Here is a 22137-nt window from a genome sequence, read left to right as displayed (position 1 = left end):
AATATTGTTTGAATTAAGACTGGCTGGTACGACTGAATAAAAAAAAAGAAATCAAATTAACAACGCGCGAACAGCCCGCGTTTTGGTCAAATTTCGAATGCAAGGAATGAGTTTTCAAGTGACAATAAAAGTATAGAATTAACCCCTGAATGTATTAGAAGTGACGCAAGAAATGTGATTGATAATCTATTACCTGTAAAATCCCGCGAGAATTATATGAAAGCCATAGTTTTTGGCCTACTCCCAGTACTTAGCCAAAACTTAACAACCTTCCACTCTTTGGAGGACCTACTCTCACTCTAAAGAACTGCGGTTTGTAGAGTGCTGGAATGTGTTAAAGATTAACCTCCTTATTCATAATGGTCCGCTAAGTTTAAACAGCCGCTAAGGAGTGTTTTTTCTCATTCTGACTTAGGTCAATAGAAGAAGACGGAGTGAGATTTAGCAATGCTATAAGTTAGCAGTAAGCTAGAATAAGGAGGATACTATACAAGTGGACTGTGATGTTAATAAAAATAAACAAAAATGAAATAGGTATTAATTTAATCGTCATCATCATTATCATCTTCATCTTCAGCCGCCCTCTTCATCTTCTCAGCGATCTCATTGGCCGGGTTGAACACGCCGCTGGTCTGTGCGTTACATATGAAACACCGCGTGCTCTTCTTATAATTCTCCAAAGCGCATTTCTCGCAGAAGTAATGTTTACATCTGAAATAATTAAGATATTTAAACACACCTGTCAATTATCTGTGGTCTGTTCTGTTTATCTGACAAATAAAAAAGCATTTATTCTGTAGGATGTAATGTAATTTATGAAATGTCTGACTGGATTTATGAACTGTTTCCATGGAAAATTTAGTCACTGTTTGAAAAACTGACTAGAATTTCTTAGCCAAAGGGGTTTAAGATATGGGCTAGACGAGGGCCAATTTTTAGGTCTATAAAGTTCGGAACGTTGTGTTTCAGCCAAGCTTAGGTAGTTCGTGCCTTATGGGCAGATGCAGTTTTGTTTGTAAGTCCAGGGTGCAATTTTAAAAAGCGTATTGCTAAGATGGTTCACATCGCTGTCTAGCGGCCGTTCCTAATGTACTATCTACAGATACAGATAAATTACTACCTTCTACTGTCAGTAATTAGCTGTCAATAATCTGAAGCTGTCCCAATATATCCGATAAGTCATTCTTATCGCCTTATATTGGATTGCGTGAATTGCAATTTCCATACAAACTTCTATCGCTGGTAAGCTATACGTCGTCCCATTGACAGACTGCGTGTACGGATAAGATGAGTTACCGTCGATAAGTTAATTGGGACATAAAAGTCAAGGATAGCTACGATTTTTATCTCAAGTAAGAAATAGACTGAATATTGGGAACGGCCGTAAAACAGTCTCTTAAACACTTTGATAGAAGTCTTCACTCCTTTTCAACAAAAATGAAGCTTTTTGTCTCCTTGGTAAGACACTCTCTACCAGACCACAGCTGACGCAGAATCATGACCACATTGCACTTTTTCGACCACTCGTGAAGGGTCTTTGGAGGTATGAGCGTACACGTGGTCATTTCTGTATTGAATGAACAATAATTTCTATATTGATTGTACGAAACATTATTGGATCTGGATGAATAAATTAATTTTGGTTTTGTTCCAAATACCTGGTGACAACAGGGTCCACGAAGCTATTCCTACAAATGAAGCACTTGAACGGCAGTTCCTCGTCGCTATGGATCTCGTAGTCGGAGTCCCCGCCGGCACTCGCTTGGGTCTCCTCGCGCTCCAACTGCCAGCCGTGCTTGTAGTCCGAGCGATCGTGGAGAAACTTGCAAGAATCTGTTGATATCCAAATATTATTAATACTTGCGTCACCTAGAGAGTATATTCTCACTGGCCCTGTAATGTCACTTGTATGCGCACGGACGAGTAAAAAAAGAAGCACTCCGCGCCGTGATATTAGCAAGTGAAGCACCGTTATGCTAGTGTGTGTACGGTTACGGGGGATACTAGTTACACAATTTTTCACCCTTAAATAATAATATATGGCCACAAATACTTATATACTTATATCGTTTTTACACTTATTCACAACGCACGACGGCATTTTTAAAATATTTTATTGAGACGCAAACTGATATATCACAGACGATGACAATTCTCATAATGGCCGCCTATCGGCCTGTAGTAGTTTGTGTGCGTGGGACTATGTATTTACACGTTAATCGGCTTGTTTTGGTGCTACACTGTTATGTAAGGTGACACGGAGTCCTTATTTTTTTACTAGTCCGTGATTGCTGTGTTGCTCGGTGACCATTTGTTATATTATTATGCGGCGCCAGAGACAACTGTTATTAGATTACCCTCTCAAATGACAATGCGTCTGTTGTCTACGGTATCTTTCTATGTTTTTTTTCTTTCCACAGGGAACCGTCTGCACTATAATTTGCCATAACCAAATTACAAGAAAAGAGAATAGATAATTGCGGCGCATCCATCACTAGCTACGGTAACCTTTTATATGACAATAAGGGACGAGACGAGCAGGGCGTTAAGCAGTTACTTAAGATGTTTAGTCTCACTTGCCCAGTGATTTCACTAGTTACGGCGCCCTTCAGAGCGAAACACAATAATGCTTACACTTATTACTTCATTACTGTTTCACAGCAGAAAAAGGCGCCGTCCAATGGTAAATGCCCTTAGATATTAAAACAAAAACTTCAAATGGCGGCAGAAAAAGTGCCCATCTGGTCGACCTGTGAAAGAGGTCTTTCCTCTGGTAAAATACAAGACTTAAGTGAATTTGGAATTATTTGGGACCGAACTTATATCTAGTAAATTATGAATTAGAAGAAGTACCCTATCTAGTTATATTATCTCTGGACCTCACTTTGATGACGTCACATCGTCGCTTTCTAACGGTAAAAGCAAAAAAAGCATCACTAGGATATTATTATTACTAAACAACGCCTTATTTTATGTAAATATATTGAATTATGACTGTAAAAGTGATGGTAATAAGATACACGTTACTAGCACGTGTGATAAAAAATAATAGGTGCAAACTCACCTCCGAAACCACAAAAGCCAGTTTCTTTGTAGTCTTTACATATATCCGGCTGGTAGTCCCAACTAAAAAGAACGTTACAAATTAGTGAACATAGGTATATTAAATAAGGAGCAATTTCGAGGTGTTTCATTTGTTAACCAATCCTATATCACTCTTACTCATCTCAATTTATATAAATGATATCGTTAATTTAGGATTACATGGTCATATAACCTTGTATGCAGATGACACCTGTCTTTTCTATTTTGGGGCTTCCATCAATGACATTACCCAACATGCGCAAAACGATCTTAATGTTCTTTCCAATTGGTTACAATCAAATCTACTTACAATTAATGGTACAAATACTTCTTATATTATCTTTAGTGCGAAGAACAAACCAATACCTCCCTATAAACCCTTAAAAGTAAATGATGTTCCCTTAACAGAAAAGCACTTTGAGAAATATTTGGGATTACTATTGGACAGTAAACTGACATGGGGCGCCCATATTGAATATGTTAAAAAGAAACTCTCTTCTTTGCTGGGTTCACTTCGTGGCATAGTTCGTTCGATACCCCTTAAAGTTAGAACACTTATCTATAATTCATTAGTTAAATCACACCTTACATACCTAATTGAAATATGGGGCAGTGCTCAAAAAACCAAGTTAGCTGAATTGCAAACAATACAAAATAGACTCATAAAAATGTTATTTCATTTCGCTTATTTAACACCTACTTCTAAAATATACAAACAAACTAACCTCATGAACATAAAACAACTTTACACATACCATACATGTGTATACTGATACAAAAAATTCTACATAATTCCATCCATACATCAATATTACTCACCCAAACTAAACATGCGTCTAAACGCAGCATGAGACGAGCCAGCTACTTGATACTATCTAAGACAAGAACAAATTATGGCAAGCGTATGTTTATTTACGAGGGCGCAAAACTTTTTAATAGTCTACCTTCATCTTTCAAAAAGATTAAGTCGCTAAAAACATTTAAACGTGAGTTATCAGACTATATTGTTTCAAAGTTTTTATAAAACACATGTCTGAAATTGTTTGTTATGTGACTGTAAAAGTGTGTAATCATAAATTTTGTGAAGAAGAATAAGTACTATAATGTATATATAATATGTACTGAACATCTAAAGAACGGCGGATAAATTATTACTTACATCATATTTTTATGTTCTCATGTAAGTGACAATATTATGTTTTTAATGAGAAATAAAATATCTTTAAACCTATATTAGACGAGGCACTCAGAAGAGTGTAGACGAAGAGCCGCGATATGACAAATGGAGATATTTTGTGGATTTCACTCCATTTCGAAAAGAGTTGAATCGATAGAAATTATACTGTTTTTTTCAGCGCTGGACGGCTATTTCTAAAAAGAGCCATTTCCCACCGTTATATTACCTCCATCGGCATATCATTGCACGTTGGTGGCATCCAACATATCATTGATAAAAAGAAGGAATATTTTAGGATATAGTGCACATCATTGGGGAACTCCGTCGTTTATAGGCTCAGGCTCCGAGCTAAAACCGTCGAAAACAACCTATATGCTGCGCCCAGTGAGACAAAAAGTGATCTACTAGCAAAATTCTCGGGAAGCCTATGCGGATGAATGTTTCGATATAGATGCCTAGTCCTATCTTAAATCAAATGCCTTCGCTATATCGAGTCCAACTGCCCAACCATTTCCCTTGCTTTTCATGGTTAATGTCACATACACCTCGAAAGGCATAGTAATTAACAAGAAAGGGACAGACATTCAAAAATTCATTAATGGAATAGTAACTTTTTGATATTGGGATATGGATTTGATATATTTGGAATCTAATTAAGATCGCCGGAATAGGTTAGATGAGGGCAGTGCAGGACCAATCGTCATGGCGATCTTTGGGGGAGGCTTTTGTCCAGCAGTGCATTTCTTCCAGCTGAAATGAATGACGAACTTTTTAATAAGGGGTTTTTTCAAAGAATTTTTATATTCATTCAAATTTATTTCGGCTTTTAAGGTACACTGGCGAATTAATGTAAATTTTAAATGACGCCGGGTAATAACTGTGTAATGTTAATTTATATTTTCTTTGCAAATTGATATTTTTATAGGAAGGTAAGTTGATTTAATTTTGGTGTAATAATTTGGATATTTTCTTACAAACATACACATATCCAGTATATATAATCATTCTCCATGATTGTCAGAACAAGATACGGACTGTCGCATTTTTTATTGATGAACAAGAGCTGAATTTTTTTTATATGAAAATAAGGGACGAGATGAGCAGGACGTTCAGCTGATGGTAATTGATACGCCTTACCTATAACAATGCAGTGCCGCTCAGGATTCTTGAAAAACCCAAAAATTCTGAGCGGCACTACAAATGCCCTCGTCACCTTGAGACATAAGATGTTAAGTCTCATTTTTCCAGTAATTTCATTAGCTACTGCGCCCTTCAGACCAAAAACCAGTAAGTAATGTTATTATAATAATCTAGTCGGCTTCCTGTGCAACACACTTCGAGTACAAGTGTTCGCAAATCGCGTTTGCACCAAAGTCAACTCGGCTCAACTTGAACTGAGCATGATGGAAGAAACGCCGCACAATAAACAGTTTTCTGTCTGTCTTTTCAATGTCGTCAAGAGTCGAGTTCGAGCCAAAAAGGCTCTCTTCTTGGTCGTATGAGCCACTTATTCTTACTCCAAGCGCAGCGGCTGAAGTTAACAAGCAACTTTAGACATAGACATTTTGACGACGTGTTAAAACTTAGCATGGTCATATTTCTTTTTTAAAACTAGCTATGGCGGTATCGTCAAAAAATGTCTTTGAAGATTTGAAAAATATTTTACTAAGCATTTAAAATATTAAAGATTTTCTTTTTAATAAGAATTTGACATAAAATGACTATAACAAAACAAATATCGTCTCACCGCACCGTAGCCCTCAGGTTGGCAGGTGCTCGGATGGGCCCCTTCCGTACAAATCCCGAACTAGCGTTCCCTGCCGCTGTGTCCCGTTTCTTATAGTACTGAGCATAATTGTTCATGCCCCGGTAGACCTGTAAAGATTCAATACAAAAACTTCATTATATCTCTTTTTTATTCATTATTTATAAAATGACTGAATGAAGATGACTTTTCAGAGTTGGCCCACAGACTGTTACACAGTATGATATCAGCAGCTGAATTCCACCACCAAACATCACAATTAACTACAAATTTACTACTTAATGTCTGACTTTTTAGTTTTTGATTTTAATTCTCACAGGCACTTTGCTAATTAGAATCATCTAACACTGACTGTATCCCAGAACTATGCTTAGAGCATACTCCCATCTGAAAGGCTGGCAACAGATGGAGGCTCCTTTGCACAGGGTGCCGGTTAGATTATGGGCCTTTTTCTGCCGTGAAGCGATAAGAGTTTGTCTTTCAGTGAAGGGCACCGTAGCTAGTGAAATTACTGGGCACACAAGACTTGACATCTTATGTCTCCAGGTACGAGCGCAATTGTAGTGCCACTTAGAATTTTTGAATTTTTCAAGAATCATGAGTGGCACTGCATTGTAATGCAGGGCATATCAATTACCATCAGCTGAACATCCTGCTCGCCTCTTCCTTTACTGAAGTTGATAAACATATCGGTTCACAATGCATGACTTTTTACTCCATCAGGTGTGCCATTTGCAAGTCTGCTCCCTCTAATAGAAAAGGTATATCATACCTTATCATCAGCCTGCCCTTGCAACTCTTCATTTATCTTCTGTGCCTTCTCAAACAGTGCCTGTGCATCTTTATCTCTCTCAGTGTCCAACTCATATGTCGCTGTTGCATTCTCTCTCTGTTGCTCTAGAGATAATGTTGTCTTGCTGGCTGGCTGAAACAACATTACATGATAAGGTAATTTATAATTAATGTTAAGACTTATAATAAATATTACATAATTAAAAAGTAGCATTTTTAAATTTTTAAAGGCAGCTTGATTTAGATACGCTTTTATGGTATTCGGTGTCTTCTATAGGAAGTGACAATAACATAACATATTGCATCAACACTCGGTAAATGTCATGAAGGTACATCAGTTCGTAAAGGGGCTATGGCTCTCAGTAGAACAACTGATAAGAAACTCTCAGCCTATCTTTTTAATCGACAGCTAAGCCTTAATAACCAGACAAGATCCATGCATTATTTTCCTCAATAATATATAATACTAGCTGACCCGGCAGACGTTGTTTTGCCATATAAAGTATAATTCACACGATAGTTTTATAAGTAATAAAATATTGCCTATATTATAGCCTGTACATCATTTTGTTCTATTGTCAATAGTTTTTGCAGCGCACGCAAAAATAGGTTTTCGATTTTACACCTTGTGTTACAAAATAGCAATTTTATTACGGATCCCTAATTTTGAAAAAAAAAAACATAGCCTATAGCCTTCCTCGATAAATCGACTACCCAACACTGAAAGAATCATTCAAATCGGACCAGTAGTACCAGAGATTAGCGCGTTCAAACAAACAAACAAACAAACAAACACTGCAGCTTTATAATATTATTAATATAGTATAGACTAGCTGACCCAGCAAACATTGTATTGCCGATATTAAAATCGCGATACAAAAGTAACTGTTGATCGTAGATGGGTGAAAATTTGAAGTTGTATGTATTTTTTAATGCTGACCCATAATCAAACAAATTTAAAAAAAAATGGCAAAAAAATTAAAAAAAAAAAATTCGTATGGACCACCCTTAACATTTAGGGGTATGAAAAATAGATGTTGGCCGATTCTCAGACCTACTCAATATGCTCACAAAATTTCATGAGAAAAGGTCAAGCCGTTTCGGAGGAGTAAGGGAACGAACATTGTGACATGAGAATTTTATATATAAGACTAGCTGACCCAGTAAACATTGTATTGCCATTTAAAGTAGTAAAAAAATCAATAATTAAATTTTTAGGGTATAAAAAATTGATGACGACTGATTCTCAGATCTACCAAATACTTATATTGTACATAAAATGTATCGTACTACAATAATTATTATATTCGATTGCTATCTCGCGGATCTGTGGATGGAACAGAATAATATAAAAATCGTGATAAAAAAATAGGTTTTGATTGTAGACTGGTGAAAATTTGAAGCTGTATGTATTTCTTAATGTTGAATCATAATAAAATAAAAACAAAAAAATTTGTCCAAGAATTAAAATAAACCTGTTAAGGGTGAACAATGTTTATCACTCAGGGGTATGAAAAATAGATAGTAGCCTACCTAGACCTACTGAATATGCATATAAAATTCGGTAAAAATCAGTAGAGCCGTTTCGGAGGAGTAAGGTAACTAACATTGTGACACGAGAATTTTATATGTAAGATAATTTACTATACTATAGTAAACCTTCTTTGTCCAAGAAGCTTTAATATATTTCTTGAATTTGTGCTCAGTGAGGCCTTGTATATCATCTGTTATTTTATTGTAAAATTTTATACCAAGACCTATGAAAGAGCCCTTAACTGTGTTAAATGTAGTTTATTCCTTCTTCTCTTATCTCAGTGGTGGAAAAAAACAAGTTTGACATGAAAACTTCTTTGGTATAATTGAGCATTTTATTTCATCGGTATTGAATGAGAGTGTGCCTTCATTGTCGGTTATGTAACACTCATTCATATTATACAAAGGTAGATTGGTTACATAGCTGTATTTTGCATCATTAGCCTAGCCTTCTTGATGTTTTCACTTCTGCCAAATGATTTTAAGCACATATTTTTTTTTAAATGGTAGTTTTGTAATGAAACTATATATATTCACATATGTATACACAAAGTTAATTTCATCTGACTTTGTGTATACATAGGACTTAATTAATGGATTGTAAACTGACAAAATATAAATTGATTATAGGTGATCAGGTGGAGAGCAGAAGACTTAGTTGGTGAAGATAATCCTGGCTTAGAGTGTATATATGTCACACAATTTTTCTCTCTCACTGGTGATAAGAACCATTACATGAAGCTAATGGCCAATGTTCATGTGCAAAAACATACTTAAAGAAGAAGAATATTCTTAAAGGTAACAGTACCCAACTGATTTCCAGATGTAGATGCAAATCCCAAAGAAAATAATAATAAGTAATGAATGAAAAATAAGACACAACACAGTGTGAGCAGGTTAAGCTTGTAAGAAAGCAATAATTAAGGATTCTTGCTAATTATTTTTTATATATAATACCTGTTTCGAATTATGTGCATCTTCATCACTACTATCACTATTTGCAAGCACAACCTTTTGTCTTCGTTCACCAGTACTTTGTATGTTAGGGTTAAGCTTGGGTGCTCTTTTGCTTGGTAACACAACTGTTTGTTCATCAGAATCTGAACTCTTCTTCTCTGGAACAAAAGGATGATATTTCAGTAAATCTTATAAACAAGATACAAACTTGACTACAATTTCCTTGCAATGGAAGGTACTTAATGATGTCCTGTAGCTGCCTCCTTAAGATATATATTTTTAGAAGGATTGATTTTAGATTGAAGTTTTAGTGATATAATTATGACCCAGGTATGTCAGTGTAAGGAAGCAATCAAGCATTAGTAAGAGCCTGAGGCTTCACTTTATGGCAGATGATCTCCTCAACATTTGATTAAGTTTTTTTTTGGCAGGCATTAAAGCATCACATATTATATTCTTGATGACTTAGTCACCAACGTTTATCACACAACTCACCATCTGAACTTGAAGCAGCTCGTTTCCTACCGCCTCTGTTTTTTAGGTTCCTCTTTTTAAAAGTAGTTGGTACTTCAATTTCTTGGTCAGACATATTTTAACAACGATTATTACATTCAATATATTAAAATATCTTATATTTATTTAATAAATCACATATACACTTTATTTAATAGCATAAGTAAACATTTTGTTTTGTTTCAATGTTTGTTGCTGCTTTGAGGTTATGTTTATGTTTTGAAATCTAAATAGTTTTTTTAAATCTGAAAAGCAAAGGCAAAGCCATGGTCGTCAAAGGTATGCAAGTGATATGTCATCTGTCACTGTCAATATAATTTAATTATTACCATTGGTAACAAGATCATCAAACATAAATACATAAAATATACTCGATTACAAGAAAAACTCCCGTTGGAGCCCCTATAAAGGTATTGAGTAATTATAATGTACTCTGTGGCATTGTCGTCTGAAGAACGAGCAATTTATGATGAACTCTTTGGCACTCTTTCATCAAAAGTTCCTAATAGTGCGATAGAAAGGGACGACATGCGGCAATCTACTTCAATTCAAATCCATATGTAGGCGTTTGTTATTCCAGTAAGGTAGACGGTAGTGATTGTCATGCTATAGTATCGACAAAATATCGATAAATAAAAAAGTGTGAATATAAGAAATAAAGAAACAAGCTGTGTATTTCCTTGGGTAGCTGGAAAAGTCTATATTTGCTTGGGTAACTAGAAATAATGCACTTTAATTTTTAATGCGAAATTTACATTATAAGAACTTATTTTTACACTTTTTTTACATGCTATATACTGGGTATATGTAGGTATTATTAAGCCCTATACAAATATTACACTTAAACTATATACAGTGTTCAACAATCACTCAAAAGTAAACGTATACCCCCTTATTCATAATGGTCCGCTAACTTTAAACAGCCGCTTAGGAGTGTTTTTTCTCATTCTGACTTAGGTCAATAGAAGAAGACAGAGTGAGAATTAGCAATGCTTTAAGTTAGCAGACTATTATGAATACGGGGGTAAGATCTTAAGCCCCTACATGACACCCGAAGAATTTTTTTTATTGAATATGGATTATTGCCAGTTAAACTTGCAGTTGGATAACAAAAAAAATCGTTTACGAATTTATAATAACTAATAACGTTCACCGCTTTATAAGGTCAGCAACTTTTTATAAAATCACCTTAAAAAATTGGATTTTAAATCACTTAATATAATAGTTTCTAGTGATGCCATTTCGCGTTTTTATCTTGTGCACTTTTGGTGGTTAATCAACAGCATATTGAAGGTTTCTAGGGATAGGTCGAATCTGTCTTTGTGAGCATATTATTTTATTTCTAGCTAACTTTGAAGATTCCTGCAATTCAAAAACACATAAGGTAGTTATACAAAATATTATTTTGTGTGTTAGAATTTATGTCTTATTAAAGATTTATATTTAATAATTCCTAAGTCTGTTTGTTTATTCCGGGTAAACTCTGGAACGACTGAACCCATTCTGATGAAAAAAGTAATAAAGAAAAAATATTAAATATGACAGAAATTTATTTTCGTTAAAGGCGTTTATTTTCAACAGGGTAAAAAGAGTTACTTATATGCTTCTTATTTTGGATTATATACTTTTTGTACATAAGTTGGATAACTTTTGAATGTGGTCAGCACGGTATCTCTGCAAAGAACGTTTCTTCCCTTGTTTTCAAAACAAGAATTTGAAACAAGATGCTATGAGCTAAGCCGAGAATGTTTTGAAGGCTTCCAATTTTTTCTGTGTATGCCTTCATCGAGACATCTTCCAATTTTTCATCCACAGGGAACCTACACAAAAAAAACTATAATCGATAGAAAAATAATATTTTCCCCACATAATATTTCATAAGAACGGTATGGCCATCATGGCAATGTTTTTATAGTTCTCAGAATTTTACGAACATAATATAAATTCATAAAGTCTGGCTAACGAAAGGTGAACATAGCAAAAGGCGGCAAATTCAAAAAACTTCATATGGTATTTACCAACCAAGGTAGGAATAAATCATTTTGATAATTTTCCTACTTTTTTATAATTACTTCGTCTTACCGGGTATTATGTAGGTAATGGTTTTTATTTTTCAATTTTATAAAGTCATTATATTACATAATTCTAGTACACACTTTATAGACATGAGTTCTTTGCAGTAAAATGTTTTATTTAAAATTTTCACTTCAGCGTACATAGGGATCATATTAATATTATAAAACCTAGAGTATTGAAGGGGTAACAAATACCTACACTGCAAGAACAATATTTAATGAAAACCATTACACAGCTGAGGTGAGCATAACGGAAGATATACAGACTTTATTCATTATTCGAGTTAGTACCTAAGTCTTTTTGAGTTAGTAAGTCTTTTGTGGGGCGATGTATATGTTTTTACAACAAGATCCCAGAAAATGTTCAAAACAAAAGTAAAACGTTATTCAAAAGAATTGTTAAAAAACCTTTACCACATTAACCTTTACGACTTTCTTAATGATACCACAGATTGGGAATGGAGCGACCGCCCTCAGGCTATTAAATAATAAGTTTAATTGTACAATGTTACTTTGTTACTTTTTTAATGTTACTTTAATTGTAAAACATATTTTTGATGAAAAAAAAGCCCGCTGAGTTTGTTGCGCCCATTCTTCTCAGGCCTGAGGCATTCATTTTGGAATGGGTGGTAGTTTTTTGGCTTTCAATAAGTGATTTCACATCCTATTTGGAATAAAAATATTTGAATTTGAATTTGAATTATCAAAAACGGATTCTAACATTTCTATTTCCATAGAAATAGAACTACTGTCTGAACTACTACTGGAACTATCATCCTGTACACTTCTGATCAATGCTTCTAGCTCATCTATTATTCCATTTCTCGTTTTGTTCTGAACTTCACCATGAAGAATATGCTCTGTCATTGTTTTTCAATATTTTGGTGTTATACTTTCAAAAGCATCTTTTATGACTGTTTCTATTTGAGGTGCTGAAATGTATGTTTCGTTTAGGTATATTATTTGTTTTCTTGGTCGCAACTGTCGTCAAGATTATCTGAAATACAATATAATATTCAATACTTTCTTGTGAATTAAACCTATGAACGCAAATGAAGATAACACAGAAAAAATATAATAAAATTTTGAATAGTTAACTATCTTCAATCAAGTATCAAATTCATTACATCGTACTAACCTGCGAATTCAGTCAAAACGTCTAAACATTTATTTATTTGCGACAACATAGCTTATTTCTCTTCTTGTTCTTGCTTAAATTTACTCAATATATTAAATAATACTCACCGCAAGCCACTGTTTATCGTTTTACCCAGGTCGCTTAGAAATATTTATGGAACTCAAATGTAAACAAACTGCAATATGACAGCAAGACACAACAGATTGATTAACATTGTCATTATGATATTTTATTTATTATTGCCATTACTATAAATGGCTGGTCAATTAAGATCAGGCGCAAATTCGGCCTCATATGGAATACTGTTCTCATCTCTTGGCAGGCGCTCGCATCTTCTTCCATTTGACCGCATACATCGAAGAGCGGCTTGAATCATCGACAATCAAGTCATCTCCAATCGGCTTGATTATTTGGCGTCGCGTAGAGATACCAGCACCTGAACTCAACCGGACATTACGTCAAAATACCAAAGTCCAACAGCATCATGTTGACGTCTGGCGTTCTACTACCGTGTGTGAGAAATTTCTTGCCTCGTACAGTCAATTTATGGAATCTATTACCGGCTGCAGTTTTATCCGAACTGATCCGACCTTAGGGACCTTTAAGCATAGGGAATTTAACCTTAAAGGCCGGCAAAAACTCTTTATCCCTAGTGTTGCGGATGTCCATGGGCGGTTGCCTCACCGCGTACCATCACATGAGCCTCTTGCCCGCTTGCCCGCTCTTATATAAAAATCTTCCTAAAAGGCCCACAAAAGCTCTTGTAAGAGTAAGGGGGACAGTGTTCACTCAAAACTGGTGACCCGTACGCTGGATTGTCCTCCAAAAAAAACCAGCAGTCACATCTATGTCCCATAGCTCGAAAGGTAAACACTAAGACCATTTAATCCAAGGTGTTTTCAACTTAGATAATCTTGGAGTCAAGAACCTCGAATACAATTAAGAAATCAAACACGTCCACATTCACCTATATACACATTTACAACATGAATACAAAGCGGATAAACTACATGAACTCAGTTGTAAAACGGCATAACCACAACGCATTCCTTACGAACATACGACATTTTGCAGTTGAGTTACTTGAAATAGTATACTACTTTTGCGAACGCGTCTCTCAGGAGAAAAACGTCTTATGTTTAACTAGAAACACGAATAGGATATGTCCTTTTGGAGTGGATGTTATTCCGTTCCGGTTTAAAAATGGTATACTACTTTTAAAGACGACTTACTTAGTTCAGAATTAAAAGGACGTATCGCCTGAAGGTTATGTGTGCAAAAATAACGTTTCGTTTCGGAGAGCATTTTTGGAAAGCGCGCTTTCACAAGAATTTTATTTTTAAATTCAATTATGTAAATTAAATTTCATTTGGAGAGTCATACAATTTGTTTACTTTTATAAGTAAAGAAATTAGACATTCTAGGTTGTTCATCTACCTACCTAAAATAGTTAACAATAGTATTATAAAATTGATCATCACCAATTAAAGATCCAGGATTCCCTAATTCCGTTCGAATTAGTAAACTTACGGCCGTTATCAATATATTATCTACAGATAGAGATAAATTACTACCCTCTACTGTCAGTAATTAGCTGTCAATAATCTGAAGCTGTCCCAATATACCCGATAAGTCATTCTTATCGCCTCATATTGGGACGCGTGAATTGCAATTTCCATACAAACTTTATATCGCTGGTAAGCTATACGTCGTCTCATTGACAGACAGCGTGTACGGATAAGGTGAGTTACCGTCGATAAGTTTATTGGGACAGAAAAGTCAACGATAGTTACGTTTTTTATCTCAAGTAAGAGATAGACTGAATATTGGGAACGGCCAATGAGGTTTCTACTAATCCAGCTCAAATTCCAAAGATAAAATAAAAAGTTAATTAATCAGAAACATACATATTATTATCTTATTAATAATAATTTATCTATTTAATAGATTACTAATCGCTTAAGTTGTAAGTAGTTTGCAAGCTAAACACTTCGATTCTCTGTTATATTCCTCTGTTTTCACGTCTTATACAAAACAAACAAACAAAAATATTTTTATTTGGTAGGTAAATTGCATTACCCTTGAAATATGTTTTTTTTCTTACAGCTCGTTCGGAAGGCAGATTTCCTCAGAGAATAACGAGCAAGAAACTCTAAGGTTGCTCTTTTGCAAAACTGAATGATATTACAGATTCATATTTTCAAATTAATTTTACAAATCATTTCAATTACAATATATGCAAAGTGATGCAACGAAATACACAAACGTCAATTACTAAATGCCTTACACGAGTAAGTAAAAAAATATGTAAATTAAAAAGTAAAAACATACTTAAAGTACAATACAATAGAACAGTAAACAACTAAATAAAAGGGTACCTTACCAACCAGAATCTTCTAGCTGTCGGTCCGTCTGACTATCACCGGATACAGCAAGAGGACTACCTTGTTTTGATCGTACCCGTTTTGTTATCAAAAATAAAAATTATACCCATAACTTGTTTGAAAGAACTTCTTCATGTTTTGACGTAGTGAAGTCGAAGAGAACTTTGAGTATGTCTCTTGTTCCTCCCTTCCACACATTATGTAACTATTTAGCAAAATGCTGAAGAAAACATTGGCGATTTAAAAGAGTGGCAATAAGTTTATTCCCACTTCAGACAAAGGTCTCCCCCAAAGATGGGTATGACGAACTTACTCCGGCGATCTTGATTGTCAGTCCATCTTGTGGGGCGCACCAATACTACGTCTTCCGGTACGAGGTCGCCATTCCAGGACTTTAGTGCCACCACGACCATCTGTCCGTTTAAAAGTTTATCGACTTCCTCAAACTCAAAAACTATAGACATTTACGTCAATATTGTTACTTAAGACTGTTAAAGGTTTATCCACTTCGGAAAAGTTGAGATTTGATGAGAAGAAGAGGCAATTTAATCAATGTTTACGGTTTCATCATTGACTTGATGAAATCATTATTAGGCCTAGCCGAGTGGTTAGTGACCCTGCCTACTGATCTATAGGTCCCGGGATCGAATCCCAGTAATGAATATAATGAAATATATCGTTGTATTGCACTAGTACAGGCTAGTTTGGGGTAATATGATATAGTAGAAGTTACTACACCGATAGGAATACGCAGGTATACGCGTGCTTCTTGGACTTGTCTAAAGCTTTTGATCTAGTCTCATATGACGTCCTATGGCACAAGCTTAAACATGAGACAAGCTTAAGTCCTGAACTACAGTCTCTGTAGGAATACTGTTACGGTAAACAATCTGATGTGGTCAGGTGTGGTGACGAATATAGTGACCCATAGGTACAGACTAGGTTATGGAGCGAGACAGGGAGGACTGACGTCACCGAGGTTTTTCAATTTATATGTAAGCCAGCTGATCGAGAGGCTCAGTAGAGCAGCTGTCGGATGCTCGATAGATGGTGTCAGCATGAACAATATAAGCTATGCAGATGACATGGTTCTATTGAGTCCATCGGTCGGTGGTCTTGGTAAGTTGCTGCGGATATGCGAAAATTATATTGTGGGGTAAATGCTCACTTACAACTCAAAAAAGAGTAAGTTTCTTATTTTCAGGGGGAGGAACAAAAGAGTCACATCCTCTCCTACTGTATATCTGTGCGGAGCCCCCCTGAAACAAGTATCTGAGTTCAGGTACCTTGGACACGTAGTGACTGAACGCCTCGATTACGATAGTGACATGGAACAGGAGCGTAGGGCGCTCTCGGTCCGAGGCAACATGTTGGCTCGTGGATTCGCACGGTGTATTGTGCAGGTCAAATTATCTCTGTGTAGAGCATACTGCCTTTCTTTTTATTTGTGCACACGCAGAGAAGTTACAGCGCCCTACGTCTTCAGTACAACAATGTGCTGAGAGCAGTGTTGGGGAAGCCGCGTCGCTGCAGCGCGTCAGCAATGTTTGCGGATGTTCGTGTGGACGATTTCTTTGCGTTAATGCGAAAACGCGCTGCGTCCATGATGAGCAGACTTCCCAGTAGCACGGTATGTTTTTATTGGGTGAAACGATTTTGATAATTCTTTTTTCATTTGAGAGGTGACGCTTCCCGTGTGGTACCATTGTAATTTGGTCCAGATCTGACAATGACGTCCATGAGAAAACCATAAAAGTCTTAAATTTGCTGTACATACGTATAGCAAAGTGGATGATAAATATACGAATAAATCAATATCGCAATTTCGATGATTCTTTTTTTATTGGAAAGGATATACTTCAAAGATAGTTTGGTGAGAGTTTGGTTAGGTTACGAAATCCATGACAAAGTAACGGAACCCTTCAATTCTTAGGAGCAAATTAACGATAGTCGGCCGAATCTTTTTTATGCTATCCGGATATTTAAGTCATCTACCATAACATAGTTTTGGTCAAGTAATTGTCGTAGTCGAATATGATTATCAATCCCCTTAACGACTTACAGTAACGGTGCGATCTGTGGCAGAATTTCTGTCTGTAATCAAATTGCATAGCGCTTACGTTCTATATTGCTGTATTGAAAAATTTAGTATATCTAAACATATTTAGACAAATTGTTAGTTAGTGTACTTCAAATTCATTAAAAATAAAACAATAAAAAATGGATTGTGTGGTTTTATAAAACCACAGTAAAAGTGAAACTTTTTTTCACATTATAGACGTTTAACTAAAAATTTTCGGCATAATATTCCACTAAGAGTATAAAATCGCTTTATCAATCTTAATTTTGTGCTTGGAAAATTGGAATGATAACGGGAAATAATAAAAGTAGACTAAGTCTACAACTAAATACGTAATAGTCTATACACTCCACGGTCAGCTGCTGCGAACTATAGGCGCCGTCCGACCGTCACGCGACATGCAACACACCGACGAAAAAGTTTGAGACGATGTAATAAAAGTTTCACTTTATAAAAATTATAACAAAAAAACAACCGACTTCAAAAACACTATTCCAAAACAATAGATATAATATGCACTAAAAAGTATAAAAATAATTGCGAATTTTTATACAATCTAATTAATTAATCTAATTCTAGTTACGATTATTGTAATTTTTGGAGTCGTGTGCGCAGACACAGCCCCTACCGTTTCTCTTAGATTAAGGATTGGTCTCCGCTGCGCTCCAACTAGATACCGCAGGCGTAGTCGCAAAGCGTGGCAACTGATACTACGCTTAAGTGGGCGTACTCGAGCCAATAACAATGTGTGACGCTGAAGTGCCACATGTTCTGTTAAACTTTGCTAATAATTGAAACTAAGCCGGGTTGCAAGGTAAAATATATCAATAAATATATATCACATAATATCATCAGTAGGTAAGAATTTTGTATTTTATTTATTTCAATGTAAAATAACAAGTAATGTATAGTACAAGAAGCGTCTGCGTATGTTACAAAGTTTGAAAGATGCAATTGAGTGTCAAGATGCCACGCACAGAAGCATCCAATAGTTGCCGTAATAAAATAGCTATTGTTCTTAGGTAGATCTAGTTGGAGCGCAGCGGAGACCAATCCTTAATCTAATTACCCTCTATTATTTTCTGTATCAACATCCTTGTAAAAATGTATGATGATCGATTTTGAGCTAAAGCCGCGAAGGCGTACCGCAAAAAAAGCGAAATGCAGATAAGCGCGTGATTTATTGATAAGATTAATACGAAAATTACAATGATATAGGTATTATATTTAATGATGACATGTATTTAACAATCAAAACATGTTTTCTTTCATGAAAAGCTATTCAAGGTGATCGGGGAAGATAATTTTGATTAGAATAATTTATCGTTGTCAAAATAATGCAAAATAAGATTGATTTCTAATCATATAATCCCTACTTTTCTAATATATGAATTTCTCGTGTCGCTGTGTTTGTTGCAAACTCCTCCGAATCTCCCGAAGCGATTTGTATAAAATTTTGAGTGCACATCGGGTAGTTCTGAGAATCGGTCAAAAATTATTTTTATAATTTTTGTATGGCAGTACAACGTCAGCTAGTAATAATAATATTAATGTGAATATAAGTTTGTTTATTACGCTTTCTAATATTGTATTTGATGATTCATCATTAGCCGGAAGACGTTCACTGCTGGACAAAGGCCTCCCCCACAGATTTCCACGACGATTGGTCCTGCGCTTCCCATCCAACGTGTTCCGGCGATCTTGACCAGATCGTCGGTCCATCTTCTGGAGAGCCTACCAACACTGAGCATCTTCCGGTACGTGGTCGCCATTCGAGCACTTTACTGCCCCAACGGCCATCTGTCCGTTGAACTATGTGCCCTGCCCACTGCCACTTCAGTCTTGCAATCATTTGAACTATGTAACTTTGGTTCTCTTACGGATCTCCTCATTTCTGATTCGATCTCGCAGGGCATATCTCCGAGCAAAGCTCTCGCCATTGCCCTCTGAGCGACCATGAGCTTACTCATAAGGCCCATAGTTAGAGACCACGTCTGCGTACCGTAAGTCATCACTGGCAACACACACTGGTTGAAAACCTTCGTCTTCAAAGACTGTGGTATGTGGGACGAGAAGATTTTACGGAGCTTCACGTACGCTGCCCATCCGAGTTGGATTCGACGAGTGACCTCTTTCGCGAAATTGGACTTGCCTAAATGGATTGCTTGTCCGAGAAGTAGAGCATGTGTCCGGAATTTAGGATTATCGGGTCCTCACCCTGTATTCGGACCTCATATAACCCCATGACATCCCATCGTAATCTGCTCACAGCTTCCTCCAGTGCCTCCAAATTCTCGTCGGTCCGCAGTGTCTTGACATTGTATGTTGCCAGGACCAATGGTCTTCGTTTGTGGTAGCGCTGCCGTACCCGGGGATTCTTAGCACCCCGGCCACCACGAGCGGGGCCGCCGGGGACTGGGGGCCGGGCCTTTTAGTGTCTGTCATATTTTGGGGGGTTTTTGCCATAATCGCCACGCTTGGCAGGCGGGTTGGCGATTGCAGTAAGTGGTGTGCTCTTAACGAAAGATGCTGTTGCCCATCCTCCGTTGTTTTTTATCCCTTAGTCGCCTCTTACGACACCCACGGAAGGAGATGGGGTGGTGCTATTCTGGTGCGAGACCACACGCAAGCAATTGATGATTATTAACTTAATGAACTTTCGCTCTAGCGTTTTTGAAAATTTGACCTTCATGGGGTTGAAATGGGAGATGAAAGTTCGCAGCGAAGTCCAAACAAATTGTTGGAAAAATATTTTATACTGATTACAAGAACAGTATCCGAATGCTTTATAGAATCATATAATTTACCCATGACGCGCGTACAAGTGATAAACCGTAGTAGAAAAGATTTATCTGATTTTGGAAATATACTTTGCTGCTGTACAAGTTTTTTTAATAGAATACTTCCTTACCATACATTTTTTTAATGAAAAAGAGGACAAACGAGCGCAAACGAAACGAGGGTCACCTGATGTGAAGTGATCACTGCCACCCATATTCTCTTGTGAAGAGAAATCACAGAGGCGATGCCGGCTTTTAAGGAAGGTGTAGGCGCTTTTTTTGAAGGAACCCATGACTTATCGTCCCATCATTCCACAGCTTTGTTGTACGTGAAAGAAAGTTTCTTGAAAACCGCACTGTGGAGGATACATATTATTAAAATCCTTAAATGTTTCATTGTGACGGTAAGTTTTCTTTTCATCTAAATCATATAAATGTGTGCAAGATATGTGTAAACATCAAAAATGGTTTGGTAATTGATATACAAAAAACGTATCTTGCAGTTGTTTTAATAGTCGCATGGCAATACTGACCTGACCTTCTGAAACAGTAGAATTACACCAACATCTAAGGCGGGAGCACTTCTGATACGAATAACTACCGCCATATATTGCCATAACTTAGTTAATAAAAAAAACTTGAATCAATTATTTTCATTCTCACAATTTCCTTCACATGCGACAGTAAATTACTAGCGGACGTTCAACTGTGGATGCAGGAAACCAGGGGTACGAAAATCATTAATATTTTGAAGCCTCGGAGAAATCGTAGGTGTACTTGGTATCGTCTGTGATTTATCTAAGGCTTTCGGTCTTGTTCAGCATTCAACGCTGGTCAGGAAGCTATACCACCGAGGCATAAAAAGAACAAATTTCATTCTTCTGATTTCATATTAAAATAATAAAATTTAGAAAGTCGTTGTGAAAGGAAGTAAAACATGAGTTATTCAACAAAGAATAAATACTTGAATTTGAATTGAATTGAAATATGTGAAAGGAGATCTTTTTATGCATATAAGAGAGGGTAAACGGGGAAAAGGCACACGTGGTGAGGCAACATCCCATGGACATACGCAACACGTCCAGGGGTCAAGAGATGCATTTCCGGCCTTTGTGTTGGTAGTATTGCTTTAAAGTCCCTAAGTCGTATCGGTTCGGGAAAACTGCAGCCGGCCATTGATTGACAAAGTGGCTGTGTAATTACTCGAAAAACGCTGGATTGTAGAATGCCAGACGTCAACGTGTTGTGGGCGAATTTTCGCCTTTTAACGTAACGTCCGGTGGTGGAATTCGGATGCTGGTACTAATCCGAACATTTACTCTGAGAACTCCCGTGATAAATGCGGTAGAAGATGCAGAGATGATCGTTGATGATTCGAACCGCTGTTAGTTGTGTGTTGAAATGGAAGAAGCTGGAACTGGCTTAGAGGTGAGAGCAGTTCTCACTACTCATATGGGGATACCAATATTCTTTACCTGTTCTTCTACCTTGTTTACTTTAAAGATCGTCCTAATATTATTTTGTTAATAAAAAACAAACAAACAAAATTCTGTTATAACGTTCCTTATTTAAATAAGTGCATTACATTCCTCATTGTTCCATTGTTATAATAATAATAATCTTTATTTGCGAAAACTGCCACCAAATTTTTTACAAGTACAATAAATATGAACAATTAATCTAATATATAAAATTCTCGTGTCATGGTGTTAAACTTTGAACTCCTCCGAAACGGCTTGACCGATTCTCATGAAATTTTGAGTGCATATTGGGTAGGTCTGAGAATCGGACAATACCTATTCATCCCCCTAAATGTTAACGGTGGTTCACACGAACACTTTTTTAAATTTGTTTGATTA

At 36.3% G+C, this 22137-nt stretch overlaps 1 protein-coding gene across 1 annotated transcript; it reads right to left on the bottom strand.

The window, feature by feature from the left end:
- Window positions 1-526: 526 nt before the first annotated feature.
- Window positions 527-10186, bottom strand: LOC126971446 (E3 ubiquitin-protein ligase RNF113A). Its single transcript, XM_050817766.1, has 7 exons — window positions 9804-10186; window positions 9309-9466; window positions 6799-6951; window positions 6009-6136; window positions 3065-3126; window positions 1659-1833; window positions 527-711 (listed from the first exon to the last, which is right to left on the bottom strand). The coding sequence occupies exons 1-7, from the start codon at window positions 9895-9897 to the stop codon at window positions 543-545; spliced, it is 939 nt and encodes a 312-aa protein (XP_050673723.1). The 5' UTR covers window positions 9898-10186; the 3' UTR covers window positions 527-542.
- Window positions 10187-22137: the final 11951 nt, after the last annotated feature.

Source organism: Leptidea sinapis, chromosome 23, assembly GCF_905404315.1.
Source record: "Leptidea sinapis chromosome 23, ilLepSina1.1, whole genome shotgun sequence".
Classification (NCBI taxonomy): Eukaryota; Metazoa; Arthropoda; class Insecta; order Lepidoptera; family Pieridae; genus Leptidea; species Leptidea sinapis.
The sequence above is the reverse complement of the archived record's forward strand: the minus strand, read 5'-3'. Positions and strand labels throughout refer to the sequence as shown.

Excerpts from the sequence above, each read along its gene's own strand:
- LOC126971446 (XM_050817766.1), bottom strand. The coding sequence starts at position 9,897 with ATGTCTGACCAAGAAATTGAAGTACCAACTACTTTTAAAAAGAGGAAC. Across the intron at positions 9,467-9,803 it reads AGCTGCTTCAAGTTCAGATG|AGAAGAAGAGTTCAGATTCT; the intron begins GTGAGTTGTGTG and ends CTTTTGTTCCAG. Across the intron at positions 712-1,658 it reads GTGGACCCTGTTGTCACCAG|ATGTAAACATTACTTCTGCG; the intron begins GTATTTGGAACA and ends TAATTATTTCAG.